General features: G+C 40.4%; 1 protein-coding gene across 4 annotated transcripts in view; it reads left to right on the forward strand.

Annotated features, from left to right (window-relative positions):
- Window positions 1–15,635, forward strand: part of ZMYM4 (zinc finger MYM-type containing 4) — a 710,031-nt gene that overhangs the window by 223,235 nt on the left and 471,161 nt on the right. For all 4 annotated transcript variants that reach the window (XM_053707062.1, XM_053707061.1, XM_053707064.1 and 1 more), the window contains one exon: window positions 10,038–10,116. In XM_053707062.1, the coding sequence (XP_053563037.1) occupies window positions 10,038–10,116 (79 nt within the window). The remainder of the gene's footprint in view (window positions 1–10,037; window positions 10,117–15,635) is intronic.

Genomic DNA, 15,635 nt, shown 5'->3' on the forward strand with positions numbered 1-15,635 from the left:
CTTAAGGAGGTGTTATCTACTCTGGATGATTGTGAGAATTTGGTCATTCCAGAGAAATTATGTAAGATGGACAAGTTCCTAGAGGTCCCGGGGCCCCCCGAAGCTTTTCCTATACCCAAGCGGGTGGCGGATATTGTAAACAAAGAATGGGAAAGGCCCGGCATACCTTTCGTCCCTCCCCCTATATTTAAGAAATTGTTTCCTATGGTCGACCCCAGAAAGGACTTATGGCAGACAGTCCCCAAGGTCGAGGGGGCGGTTTCTACTCTAAACAAACGCACCACTATACCCATAGAAGATAGTTGTGCTTTCAAAGATCCTATGGATAAAAAATTAGAGGGTTTGCTTAAAAAGATGTTTGTTCAGCAAGGTTACCTTCTACAACCAATTTCATGCATTGTTCCTGTCACTACAGCAGCGTGTTTCTGGTTCGATGAACTAGAAAAGGCGCTCAATAAAGATTCTTCTTATGAGGAGATTTTGGACAGAATTCATGCTCTCAAATTGGCTAACTCTTTCACCTTAGACGCCACTTTGCAATTGGCTAGATTAGCGGCGAAAAATTCTGGGTTTGCTATTGTGGCTCGCAGAGCGCTTTGGCTAAAATCTTGGTCAGCGGATGCGTCTTCCAAGAACAAATTGCTTAACATTCCTTTCAAGGGGAAAACGCTGTTTGGCCCTGACTTGAAAGAGATTATTTCTGATATCACTGGGGGTAAGGGCCACGCCCTTCCTCAGGATAGGTCTTTCAAGGCTAAAAATAAACCAAATTTTCGTCCCTTTCGCAGAAACGGACCAGCCCCAAGTGCTACATCCTCTAAGCAAGAGGGTAATACTTCTCAAGCCAAGCCAGCCTGGAGGCCAATGCAAGGCTGGAACAAAGGTAAGCAGGCCAAGAAACCTGCCACTGCTACCAAGACAGCATGAGATGTTGGCCCCCGATCCGGGACCGGATCTGGTGGGGGGCAGACTCTCTCTCTTCGCTCAGGCTTGGGCAAGAGATGTTCTGGATCCTTGGGCGCTGGAAATAGTCTCCCAAGGTTATCTTCTGGAATTCAAGGGGCTTCCCCCAAGGGGGAGGTTCCACAGGTCTCAATTGTCTTCAGACCACATAAAAAAACAGGCATTCTTACATTGTGTAGAAGACCTGTTAAAAATGGGAGTGATTCATCCTGTTCCATTAGGAGAACAAGGGATGGGGTTCTACTCCAATCTGTTCATAGTTCCCAAAAAAAGAGGGAACATTCAGACCAATCTTAGATCTCAAGATCCTAAACAAGTTTCTCAAGGTTCCATCGTTCAAAATGGAAACCATTCGAACTATTCTTCCTTCCATCCAGGAAGGTCAATTCATGACCACGGTGGATTTAAAGGATGCGTATCTACATATTCCTATCCACAAGGAACATCATCGGTTCCTAAGGTTCGCCTTTCTGGACAAGCATTACCAGTTTGTGGCACTTCCGTTCGGATTAGCCACTGCTCCAAGAATTTTCACAAAGGTACTGGGGTCCCTTCTAGCGGTGCTAAGACCAAGGGGCATTGCAGTAGTACCTTACTTGGACGACATTCTGATTCAAGCGTCGTCCCTTCCACAAGCAAAGGCTCACACGGACATCGTCCTGGCCTTTCTCAGATCTCACGGGTGGAAAGTGAACGTAGAAAAAAGTTCTCTATCTCCGTCAACAAGAGTTCCCTTCTTGGGAACAATAATAGACTCCTTAGAAATGAGGATTTTTCTGACAGAGGCCAGAAAATCAAAACTTCTAAACTCTTGTCAAGTACTTCATTCTGTTCCTCTTCCTTCCATAGCGCAGTGCATGGAAGTAATAGGTTTGATGGTCGCGGCAATGGACATAGTTCCTTTTGCGCGAATTCATCTGAGACCATTACAACTGTGCATGCTCAGTCAGTGGAATGGGGATTATACAGACTTGTCTCCGACGATACAAGTAGATCAGAGGACCAGAGATTCACTCCGTTGGTGGCTGTCCCTGCACAACCTGTCACAGGGGATGAGCTTCCGCAGACCAGAGTGGGTCATTGTCACGACCGACGCCAGTCTGGTGGGCTGGGGCGCGGTCTGGGGACTCCTGAAAGCTCATTGTCTTTGGTCTCGGGAAGAATCTCTTCTCCCGATAAATATTCTGGAACTAAGAGCGATATTCAATTCTCTCAAGGCTTGGCCTCAGCTAGCAAAGGCCAAATTCATACGGTTTCAATCGGACAACATGACGACTGTTGCGTACATCAACCATCAGGGGGGAACAAGGAGTTCCCTGGCGATGGCAGAAGTGACCAAAATCATTCAATGGGCGGAGACTCACTCCTGCCACTTGTCTGCAATCCACATCCCAGGAGTGGAAAATTGGGAAGCGGATTTTCTGAGTCGTCAGTCATTTCATCCGGGGGAGTGGGAACTCCATCCGGAAATCTTTGCCCAAATTACTCAGTTGTGGGGCATTCCAGACATGGATCTGATGGCCTCTCGTCAGAACTTCAAGGTTCCTTGCTACAGGTCCAGATCCAGGGATCCCAAGGCGACTCTAGTAGATGCACTAGTAGCACCTTGGACCTTCAACCTAGCGTATGCATTCCCACCGTTTCCTCTCATCCCCAGGCTGGTAGCCAGGATCAATCAGGAGAGGGCATCGGTGATCTTGATAGCTCCTGCGTGGCCACGCAGGACTTGGTATGCAGACCTGGTGAATATGTCATCGGCTCCACCATGGAAGCTACCTTTGAGACGGGACCTTCTTGTTCAAGGTCCGTTCGAACATCCGAATCTGGTCTCACTCCAACTGACTGCTTGGAGATTGAACGCTTGATTTTATCAAAGCGAGGGTTCTCAGATTCTGTCATTGATACTCTTGTTCAGGCCAGAAAGCCTGTAACTAGAAAAATCTACCATAAAATATGGAAAAGATATATCTGTTGGTGTGAATCTAAAGGATTCCCTTGGGACAAGATAAAAATTCCTAAGATTCTATCCTTTCTTCAAGAAGGTTTGGAGAAAGGATTATCTGCAAGTTCTTTGAAGGGACAGATTTCTGCTTTGTCTGTGTTACTTCACAAAAAGCTGGCAGCTGTGCCAGATGTTCAAGCTTTTGTTCAGGCTCTGGTTAGAATCAAGCCTGTTTACAAACCTTTGACTCCTCCTTGGAGTCTCAATTTAGTTCTTTCAGTTCTTCAGGGGGTTCCGTTTGAACCCTTACATTCCGTTGATATTAAGTTATTATCTTGGAAAGTTTTGTTTTTTGTTGCAATTTCTTCTGCTAGAAGAGTTTCAGAGTTATCTGCTCTGCAGTGTTCTCCTCCTTATCTGGTGTTCCATGCAGATAAGGTGGTTTTGCGTACTAAACCTGGTTTTCTTCCGAAAGTTGTTTCTAACAAAAACATTAACCAGGAGATAGTCGTGCCTTCTTTGTGTCCGAATCCAGTTTCAAAGAAGGAACGTTTGTTGCACAATTTGGATGTAGTTCGTGCTCTAAAATTCTATTTAGATGCTACAAAGGATTTTAGACAAACATCTTCCTTGTTTGTTGTTTATTCTGGTAAAAGGAGAGGTCAAAAAGCAACTTCTACCTCTCTCTCTTTTTGGCTTAAAAGCATCATCAGATTGACTTACGAGACTGCCGGACGGCAGCCTCCTGAAAGAATCACAGCTCATTCCACTAGGGCCGTGGCTTCCACATGGGCCTTCAAGAACGAGGCTTCTGTTGATCAGATATGTAAGGCAGCGACTTGGTCTTCACTGCACACTTTTACTAAATTTTACAAATTTGATACTTTTGCTTCTTCTGAGGCTATTTTTGGGAGAAAGGTTTTGCAAGCCGTGGTGCCTTCCATCTAGGTGACCTGATGTGCTCCCTCCCTTCATCCGTGTCCTAAAGCTTTGGTATTGGTTCCCACAAGTAAGGATGACGCCGTGGACCGGACACACCTATGTTGGAGAAAACAGAATTTATGTTTACCTGATAAATTACTTTCTCCAACGGTGTGTCCGGTCCACGGCCCGCCCTGGTTTTTTAATCAGGTCTGATAATTTATTTTCTTTAACTACAGTCACCACGGTATCATATGATTTCTCCTATGCAAATATTCCTCCTTTACGTCGGTCGAATGACTGGGGAAGGCGGAGCCTAGGAGGGATCATGTGACCAGCTTTGCTGGGCTCTTTGCCATTTCCTGTTGGGGAAGAGAATATCCCACAAGTAAGGATGACGCCGTGGACCGGACACACCGTTGGAGAAAGTAATTTATCAGGTAAACATAAATTCTGTTTTTTGATATTTTCAAAATTGATGTTAGATCTATGTCTTTAGCTATATTAGCTAGAAGAGATTTGTGGCTTAAATATTGGAATGCTGATATGACATCTAAATCTAGATTACTATCTCTTTCCACGGTAATAATTTATTTGGTTCTCAGTTGGATTCTATTATTTCAACGGTCACTGGGGGAAAGGGAGTTTTTCTGCCTCAGGATAAAAAAACTAAGGGTAAATCTAAGGCTTCTAACCATTTTCGTTCCTTTCGTCAGAATAAGGAACAAAAACATAATCCTCCCCCCAAGGAATCTGCTTCCAATTGGAAGCCTTCCTCAAATTGGAATAAATCCAAGCCATTTAGGAAACCAAAGTCAGCCCCTAAGTCTGCATGAAGGTGCGGCCCTCATTCCAGCTCAGCTGGTAGGAGACAGATTAAGGTTTTTCAAGGATATTTGGATAAAATCTGTCCAAAATCAATGGATTCAGAGCATTGTCTCTCAAAGGTATCGAATAGGATTCAGAGTAAGACCTCCTGTGAGAAGATTTTTTCTCTCACGTATCCCAGCAAATCCAGTAAAAGCTCAGGCTTTCCTGAAGTGTGTTTAAGACCTGGAGTCTTCAGGGGTAATCATGCCAGTTCCTCTTCAGGAACAAGGTTTGGGGTTTTATTCAAATCTATTCATTGTCCCAAAGAAGGAAAATTTATTCAGACCAGTTCTGGATCTGAAAATTTTGAATCATTATGTAAGAGTACCAACTTTCAAGATGGTGACTATAAGGACTATTCTGCCTTTTGTTCAGCGAGGACATTATATGTCCACAATAGACTTGCAGGATGCATACCTTCATATTCCCATTCATCCAGAACATTATCAGTTTCTGAGATTTTCTTTTCTAAACAAGCATTACCAATTTGTTGCTCTTCCATTTGGTCTAGCAACAGCTCCAAGAATCTTTTTGAAGGTTCTGGGTGCCCTACTCTCTGTAGTCAGAGAACAGGGTATTGCTGTGTTTCCTTTTTTGGACGATATCTTGGTACTAGCTCAGTCTTTACGTACTGCAGAATCTCACACGAATCAACTAGTGTTGTTTCTTCGGAAACATGGTTGGAGGATCAATTTAACAAAAAGTTTCTTGATTCCTCAGACAAGGGTCACCTTTTTAGGTTTCCAGATATATTCAGTGTCCATGACTCTGTCTCTAACAGACAAGAGACGTTTAAAGTTGATTGCAGCCTGCCGGCACCTTCAGTCTCAGTCATTCCCTTCAGTGGCATTGTGCATGGAAGTTTTAGGTCTCATGACTGCAGCATCGGACGCAATCCCCTTCGCTCGTTTTCACATGCGACCTCTACAGCTTTGTATGCTGAATCAATGGTGCAGGGATTATACAAATATATCACAATTAATATCCTTAAATCCCAATGTACGACACTCTCTGACATGGTGGATAGATCACCATCGTTTAGTTCAAGGGGCTTCTTTTGTTCGGCCAACCTGGACTGTGATCACAACAGATGCGAGTCTTTCAGGTTGGGGAGCTGTTTGGGGATCTCTGACAGCACAAGGGGTTTGGAAATCTCAAGAGGCGAGATTACCAATAAATATTTTAGAACTCCGTGCAATTCTCAGAGCTCTTCAGTTTTGGCCTCTGTTGAAGAGAGAACCGTTCATTTGTTTTCAGACAGACAATATCACAACAGTGGCATATGTCAATCATCAGGGTGGGACTCACAGTCCCCAAGCTATGAAAGAAGTATCTCGGATACTTGCTTGGGCGGAATCCAGCTCCTGTCTAATCTCTGCGGTACATATCCCAGGTGTAGACAATTGGGAGGCGGATTATCTCAGCCGCCAGACTTTACATCCAGGGGAGTGGTCTCTCCATCCAGATGTGTTTTCTCAGATTGTTCAGATGTGGGGTCTTCCAGAGATAGATCTCATGGCCTCTCATCTAAACAAGAAACTTCCCAGATACCTGTCCAGGTCCAGGGATGTTCAGGCGGAAACAGTGGATGCGCTGACACTTCCTTGGTGTTATCATCCTGCTTACATCTTCCCGCCTCTAGTTCTCCTTCCAAGAGTGATCTCCATAATCATCATGGAACGATCATTTGTGTTGCTGGTGGCTCCAGCATGGCCACACAAGTTTTGGTATGTGGATCTGGTTCGGATGTCCAGTTGCCCGCCTTGGCCACTTCCGTTACGGCCAGACCTACTATCTCAAGGTCCGTTTTTCCACCAGGATCTCAAATCATTAAATTTGAAGGTATGGAAATTGAACGCTTAGTACTAAGTCATAGAGGTTTCTCTGACTCAGTGATTAATACTATGTTACAAGCTCGTAAATCTGTCTCTAGGAAGATTTATTATAGAGTTTGGAAGACTTACATTTCATGGTGTTCTCATAAATTCTCCTGGCATTCTTTTAGAATTCCTAGAATTTTACAGTTTCTTCAGGATGGTTTGGATAAGGGTTTGTCTGCAAGTTCCTTGAAAGGACAAATCTCCACACTCTGTTTTATTTCACAGAAAGATTGCTATACTTCCTGATATACACTGTTTTATGCAGGCTTTAGTTCGTATTAAGCCTGTTATTAAATCAATTTCTCCTCCTTGGAGTCTTAATTTGGTTCTGAAGGCTTTACAGGCTCCTCCATTTGAACCTATGCATTCTTTGGACATTAAACTACTTTCTTGGAAAGTGTTGTTCCTTTTGGCCATCTCTTCTGCTAGAAGAGTTTCTGAGTTATCTGCTCTTTCTTGTGAGTCTCCTTTTCTGATTTTTCATCAGGATAAGGCAGTTTTGCGGACTTATTTTCAATTTTTATATAAGGTTGTGAATTATAACAACATTAGTAGAGAAATTGTTGTCCCTTCCTTGTGTCCTAATCCTAAGAATTCTTTGGAAAGATCCTTACATTCTTTGGATGTGGTGAGAGCTTTGAAATATTATGTGGAAGCTACTAAAGATTTCAGGAAGACTTCCAGTCTATTTGTTTTATTTTCTGGTCCTAGGAAAGGTCAGAAGGCTTCTGCTATTTCCTTGGCTTCTTGGTTGAAACTTTTGATTTATCAAGCTGATTTGGAGTCGGGTCAGGCCCCGCCTCAGAGAATTACAGCTCATTCTACTAGATCAGTCTCCACTTCGTGGGCCTTTAAGAATGAAGCTTCAGTTGATCAGATTTGCAAAGCGGCAACTTGGTCCTCTTTGCATACATTTACTAAATTCTACTGTTTTTATGTATTTGCTTCTTCAGAAGCAGTCTTTGGTAGAAAAGTTCTTCAGGCAGCTGTTTCAGTTTGATTCTTCTGCTTTTGATTTAAGTTTTTTTCTTTCATTTATGAGAATAAACTTATTTTTTTGGGTTGTGGATTAGTTTTTCAGCGGAAAATGCTGTTTTTATTTGTATCCCTCCCTCTCTAGTGACTCTTGCGTGGAGTTCCACATCTTGGGTACTGCTATCCCATACGTCACTAGCTCATGGACTCTTGCCAATTACTTGAAAGAAAACATAATTTATGTAAGAACTTACCTGATAAATTAATTTCTTTCCTATTGGCAAGAGTCCATGAGGCCCACCCTTTTTTATAGTAGTTATGATTTTTTGTATAAAGCACAATTATTTATTTTGTTGTTGCTTTCTACTCCTTTCTTTATCACCCCACTTCTTGGCTATTCGTTAAACTGAATTATGGGTGTGGTGAGGGGTGTATTTATAGGCATTTTGAGGTTTGGGAAACTCTGCCCCTCCTGGTAGGATTGTATATCCCATACGTCACTAGCTCATGGACTCTTGCCAATATGAAAGAAATGAATTTATCAGGTAAGTTCTTACATAAATTATGTTTTTTGGGTTCTCAAGAATGAAGCTTCAGTTAATCAAATTTGCAAAGCAGCAACTTGGTTTTCTTTGCATACATTTTCTAATGTTACCTTTTTTATGTGTTTGCTTCTTCTGAAGCAGCCTTTGGTGGAAAGTTTTTTCAGGCAGTTGTTTCAGCTTGATTCTAATGCCTTTGATTTGAGTTTTTTTTTTAATTTTTAAGAAAACTTAATTATTTTTGGGATTTAATTTCTCAGCAGAAATAGCTGTTTTTATTTTTTCCCTCCCTCTCTAGTAACTTGTGGACTTCCACATCTTTGGTATCATTTCCCATACGTCACTAGCTCATGGACTCTTGCCACTTGCATGAAAGAAAACATAATTTAAGTAAGAACTTAAGTTCTAACATAATTTGTTTTATTTTAGTACTGGCAGACTTTCTGCCAGTACTAAAAATGGCTGTGACAATTATGAGGTTGGGGAGGGAAGAGAGCTGTTTGAGGGGAGTTAGGGAGGGATTGGGGGTGGGATGTGTCAGGTGGGAGGCTGATCTCTACACTAAAGATAAAATGAACCCTTCAAGCTACCTAATTAACCCCTTAACTGCTGGGTATAATACAAGTGTGGTGCGCAGCGTCATTTAGCGGCCTTCTAATTACCAAAAAGCAATGCCAAAGCCATATATGTCTTCTATTTCTGAACAAAAGGGATCCCAGAGAAGCATTTACATCCATTTGTGCCATAATTGCACAAGCTGTTTGTAAATAATTTCAATGAGAAACCTAAAGTTTGGGAAAAAGTGAACAATTTTTTTTATTTAATCGCATTTGGCGGTACAATGGTAGCATGAAATATACCAAAATGGGCCTAGATTTGTCTACTAAAAAATATATATATACATGAGAAGGTTTATTCAGGGATCCCTGATAGATATCAGTGTTACAATGTAACTATTGCTAATTAAAAAAAAATGGTTTGGGAATAGCAAAGTGCTACTTGTACTTATTGCCCTATAACTTGCAAAGAACATGTAAACATTGGGTATTTCTAAACTCAGGACAAAATTTGGAAACTATTTAGCCATGGGTGTTTTATAAAGGTTGTAGATGTGTAACAGATTTTGAGGGTCAAAGTTAGAAAAAGTTTTTTTTTTTCCCCCCCATTATTTCCATCATATTTTGTCATTTTTTTTATAGCAAGTCCATTTAATGGCGAGATAAACGGTATAAAATGTGTGGGTACAGTAAATGAGTAAGAGGAAAATTACAGCTAAACACAAACACTGCAGAAATGTAAAAATAGCTTTGGTCCCAAACGGTAAGAAAATTGAAACGTGCTGTGTTCACGAAGGGGATAATGGGACAGTAAATTTAAAATGTAACTTTTGAAATAAAAATCCAACTGTTGTTGTGTTATTATATAATTTGTATATATAGATTAATATATATCTAACACACATATGTGTGTGTATATATATATATATATATATATATGTGTGTGTGTGTATGTGTATGTATATGTGCATACATATAGTAACAAGGGAGATCACTCTCACTCAGTATATCAACTGCCAGGGTGCTAGTGTAATTAATTAATTAAATATAGCTGAATACAAAACTGGCACTCTCTGGTCTTTCCAAAAAAAAACTTTTACTGTGAAAATATTGACGTTTCGGGGACAAAGTATCCCCTTCCTCAGGTCTGAGGAAGGGGATACTTTGTCTCCAAAACGTCACTACTTTCACAGTAAAAGTTTTTTTTTTGGAAAGACCAGAGTGTGCCAGTTTTGTGTTCAGCTATATATCTATATCTTGTGTTTAATCAAAGGAATGGCCAAACATTTCTGGTTCATATATTTGTGGGCTGCTGCCTAGATTTTGAATAGGTTTGTCAAACCCTACATTATACAAAATTGATTATGAAATTATTTATCTATTGCAGGAATATAATCAGCAGCCAAAAACATCTGAAGGGGAGCTGAAAATCAGTGCAGTATTTTCAGTCAGTGGCAGTCCCCTGGGTAAGTATTAATCATACTTTTTTTTACTACTGAAGATTTCACTTTCACAAATAACCACTGTGTAATTTTGCTGTTTAAATGGACTGTGTACTTAGAATGTTTTTTATCATGTACATGAAAGAGTAACGTTAATGTTTTATTGTATGAAAAAGGTTTAGTAAAAGCTGTTTAAACTAACATTGAGTGTATGAATGTCAGTAGCGGGACTTCTCATTGGATAGGAACAGTGCCCACTAAAAAAATAAATAAATAGTTTTTCTTCATAAATGGAAAGAGTCCACAGCTGCATTCATTTCTTTTGGGAAATAAGAACCTGGCCACCAGGAGGAGGCAAAGACACAGCAGCCAAAGGCTTAAATACTGCTCACACTCCCCTCATCCCCCAGTCATTCTTTGCCTTTCATCCCAGGAGGTTGGCAGATAAGTGTCAGAAGTTTGTCTCTTATGGAGGGTAGTACTCTTCAGCATGGGACAGGAGTTTTAAGTAATCCTATCAGTCTCTCAGTGAGGGCTTGGATGAAAGTTAGAGTCTGGAGATGCAGGGAGAGTCTTTATGCAAAACCATCCCGACTCATGTTAACAGCTCTACAAGCAATCGGCGTTGTTGAACTTCGCTTCGCTGCCTGCTTTCTACTCTCAAGTCCATGGCGAAGGCGCTGCTACTATCTGTTACACTTGAAGGGCTGTATTCCTGTTCCACGGCGTAGATTCCGGTAAAATCGTTTGTTTACTTCATCAGAATGTACTGTAATATAGGGTTAATATCTCCTGAAGAGGATTATTGAACAGTTTGTTTTTTTTAAATCATGTTTGTTATGTGATTCAATCTGCTTATGTGTAGTGTTAGCTGGACTCCTGGCTTGGAACATAAAGGCCTTTGGAAGTGAGCCTCGTTGAAGTTCTGTGCTTCTCCCTTTTTGAAACCTATGCGTCAGTCTGGTGGCTTGGATTGCCTGGAGTGTGCTCTCTGTCTTGAAGTTTTTGCAATCTGATCTCTTGTTTGGCCGCTTTTTACTTCTCAGCAAGTATTTCTTCTGTGTCATCCTGATGATGACTGCGTGTTCTTGACTCAGGTGTTTACTTAATCTGGGTCTGCTACACATTATATGTTTAAATACTTCAGTATTCTAAGTTCTGACATTTTGAGGACTCTGTCTTCAGTTGTCTTTTTAGGTGCTTTCGCCCAATGTTGAGAGGAAAGTTTTCTCTGTTCCTATGCCCAGTCCTAATCCTTGTGGTCTTTGGTCTGGGCGTTGCCTCCCATTGTTTGTTAGGACCCATTTGGGTCTTTGTGAGCTGGGCTCGTTCTGGGAGTTCTTCTTTTATGGAATTTGTGGTGACCTTTCGTTTTTCCTTTGGTTCTCCTTGTCCTATTCCTTTGGGAATTTTGAGCTGGTGTTTCCTTCACTAGTGAGGGGTGTGTGGTTGGGGACCGACTGCTGGGCGACGGTGTCTCCTGGAGGACTGTTGGCTCAGTTGAGTCTGATTTTGCAGTTTCTAGCTAGGCTTCCGGACTATCTGCGGGTCAGTGTCCTTGGGGCCTTTTTTCTTTTCAATTTTATTGGCTTCGGACGAAGCAGGGTTTTGTTGGGTAGTGGTTTCAGGGCTGGTGCCTTCAGAATGGGCCGCCTCTTGTACCCTCCCGTCTTGGCATTCAGTGTCCTCTATAGCTTGAGTATTGTTTTCCCAAAAGTAATGAATGCAGCTGTGGACTCTTTCCATTTATGAAGAAAAACTTAAATTATTCTTACCTGATAATTTTTATTTTCTTCAGATGGAAAGAGTCCACAGCTCCTCACCTTTTTTTTATGTGGGGCGTCTATTTTTATTCTTCTGGCACCTTTTCATCCTGATATTTCTTCTACTGTTCCTTGTTCCTCTGCAGAATGACTGGGGGATGAGGGGAGAGGGAAAAGTATTTAAGCCTTTGGCTGGGGTGTCTTTGCCTCCTCCTGGTGGCCAGGTTCTTATTTACCAAAAGTAATGAATGCAGCTGTGGACTCTTTCCATCTGAAGAAAATAAAATTATCAGGGAAGCATAAGTTAAGTTTTGAAACATTCTTTGTTGGGATGGTGTAGACAAATACTGTAAAGGAATTCACAACTGTCTGGGAATTAAACTTTTATGTCAGAAGGAAATACAGGCAAATGTGATCAGCCAAATGATTGAAAATACAAGCAGAAGATTTCCTTCTAGCCAGTATGTCCCTTTTCCAGGCCTAGTACAAGTTTCTTATTCTTTGTTTCTTTCATAAAGGTGGTGAGAGTCCATGACCCATTAAACCTGGGAAGTATACTCCTGGTCACTAGTAGGAGACAAAGATCCTGAAACACACACACACACACACACACACCTTACTGAAAGCTAGCCTTGTCTTTGCCTACACAGGAGGAAGTTTAAGAAGGGAGATGCTCTAGGTGTTTGTGAGAAGGTTGCTAAGATAGATTTGAGGTCCAGTTCCCCCCTCAGAAAGTTACTGTTTGGACAGAGAGATGTCTTGAGTATTGTTATTAGCACACAAACACACTATGGGAGTTGGTCTTAGGCCTGCCACAGGTGTTGCAGGGACCGGTCAATAGCCTCCTCCTGTTGGTTCAAGGTTTTATATATATTTATATATATATATATATAAATATATATATATATATATATATATATATATATATATATATATATATATATATATATAATTTTTTTTTTTAGGTCCTCTGCTGTCACTTGTACAACACTGGATTGGCTATCTACTGTAAGAAGTTTCTGCTGCTTATTCTTCTGTAGTTTGGGTGCCTTTCAGGTATGTGTGGGAGTTGTTTTGTTGGCACCTGTTTAGCCTGTAGGCTTATTAGTAGGTACTCACTTTTGACTTATGGTATAAACCATGGTCTGCTGACATGGTTTCTAAATCTAAATGTCCGTTTCTTCCTTTTAAAGGAAAAATATTGTTTGGGTCTGGTTTGAATGACATTTCTGCGGTGACTGGAGGGAAATTAGCATTTCTCTCATAGGATAAGAAGTCTAAGGGTAAATCCAGGGCTTCTAACCATTTTTGTTCCATTAGTCAATCAAAGAACCAGAAGTCCTCCATCTTTTCACAGAAGCTGTGTTCTTCCGGTTTCTCCTGGAAGCCAAACCCTAATTGGAGCAGATCTAAACAGTCCAAAAAGCCTTTTTCCTCTACCAAGTCTGCATGAAGGTGCGGCCCCTGATTCAGATCTTCTAGTAGGGGGCAGATTACACCTTTTTCAGGTGCTTGAATTCATTCTGTTCAAGATCCTTGGGTTTTGAGCATTATTTCCCAAGTATGCATAAAATGTTTCTGATCAAAGCCTCCCAGGGGAAGGTTTTTTCTGTCTCATGCTCCAAGGAATCCAAGACAAAAGCTTTTTTTTCTCTCTATTTCAGATGTAAAGTCTATGGGTGTACTAGTTTCAGAATTGGAACAGGATGCAGGGTTTCTATTCAAACCTCTTAGTTTAAATAAGATACTATAGTCCGAATGATTTCCCTCTTGAAAGAAGGAACCCTGAGAAACTGGTTTAAAATTTTTAAATTAAGAATTTTTTTTTTTTTTTATGTTTGTTTCAATTATCATTTTGGTATTTCCTTAAACCTACCCCTGTTTCTTTAAGGATTTGAAAATGTATTTTACCAATCAGAACCCAGAGATGGGTTTTTAGAGCTTAGTGTATCAGTAGAATTTTATGAGCTATATGAGTACGGCATTAAGCTGAAACACGTCGGGCCGTTTTTGCTAAACTGGACATGTCCCTTTATTTAATTATTAGATTAATAAAAGGTTATTATACAATAAGAAACAGAAATGTGCTAGTGAAGGTATTAACTTTTTATAACTACTTATAGTAAACAATTCACAGAGATTTGTAATATTGTCAAGAGAAGATTACCAATGTTAGAGAGTGATGGAGATTTGCATGCCATTGCAAGTCAATGTAAATTTATATCACTTAGATCTAAAACTATTGGTGATATGGTAAGGAAATATTTCAGTAAGCGTGTTTCTAACCCTAAGAGCAACAATAATTGGCTTTCTGTACAAGCAGGTTTTAACAAATGCGGGGGTAGACCATGCAAATGCTGTCAATATGTTAATGTTGGTAATACCTTCTCGTCCACCCATACTGGCAAAGAATGTCCTATACAGAACCGCAATAATTGCAATTCTACTTATGTGGTTTATTTGGTCATGTGGCATTTGTAATTTTCAAAATGTGGGTCTCACCTCTAGAATGCTAAGATAGAGAGAGTGAAAGAACATTTATCTCTTGAAACTGAAATCTCTAAGACCCCAGTGGCTAAACACTTTGCCAAACACAATGCGGATGCTAATGCATTCAGCTTTCAGGGTATTGAACAGATTTCTCTAGGCCTTAGAGGTGGTGACAGATTCCAAGCTCTCAGCCGGAGAGAGGTTTTCTGGATATACACATTAAGAACAGGGTCCCCCTTAGGAATCAATGAGATAAGCGATGTGAAATTGTTTATAGATGACAGGTGATACTTTCAGTTGTTCTGTACTTTGATTAAAATGTTTCTCTCTGTATATCTGAAACTGTTAACATTTTGCGGTCTTGGTTGCACTGATGTTTTCATCATCATTTCACTTATGTAGCATTTTGACTTTTATAATGTTGTGAACTGATGTCTTGCGTTGGTGCATGCAAGATGTATAACATGTTTTATTAATATACAGCACCATTAGCTTTATACATATGGATTAAGGTTTTTGCATGTTCATATAGTACACTTTATATGCAATATACATTAGGATGTAATATGAAAACTGCCAATCTGATTTTCTGATTTTAACTTGTTTAAGTGTGTCTTTGTGTGTTTGTGACAAGTGAATAAGGGGTTTATATCGACTTTGATTGTCTCTGAGGATCGCATCCCTTGTAGATAAATACCTATGAGATACACCTGTAGAACAGCTGTGATGAAGTGCCGTTTACTGCAGGATACGCGTCAGCTGTAAGAGGTCTGATCTGCTGTGCCCTTTTTTTAATGAAGAGTACCCAATAAAATGGACTTTTAACTATGTTCACTTCTGTCCTGTTTGATATATCGTCTTCCAAGTATGCTACATTTTTTGCTGTTCTAAGGATTTTAAACAATATTCTAGCTTTTTTGTTCATTTTTCTGGTTCTAGAAAGGTTAAAGGGACAGTCTAGGCCAAAATAAACTTTCATGATTCAGATAGAGCATGTAATTTAATTTTTTTTTCCAATTTACTTTTATCACCAATTTTGCTTTGTTCTCTTGGTATTCTTAGTTGAAAGCTTAACCTAGGAGGTTCATATGCTAATTTCTTAGACCTTGTAGCCCACCTCTTTCAGATTGCATTTTAACAGTTTTTCACCACTAGAGGGTGTTAGTTCACGTATTTCATATAGTTAACACTGTGCTCGTGCACGAGAAGTTATCTGGGAGCAGGCACTGATTGGCTAGACTGCAAGTCTGTCAAAAGAACTGAAAAAGGGGCAGTTTGCAGAGGCTTAGA

Source organism: Bombina bombina, chromosome 3 (assembly GCF_027579735.1).
Source record: "Bombina bombina isolate aBomBom1 chromosome 3, aBomBom1.pri, whole genome shotgun sequence".
Taxonomy (NCBI): Eukaryota; Metazoa; Chordata; class Amphibia; order Anura; family Bombinatoridae; genus Bombina; species Bombina bombina.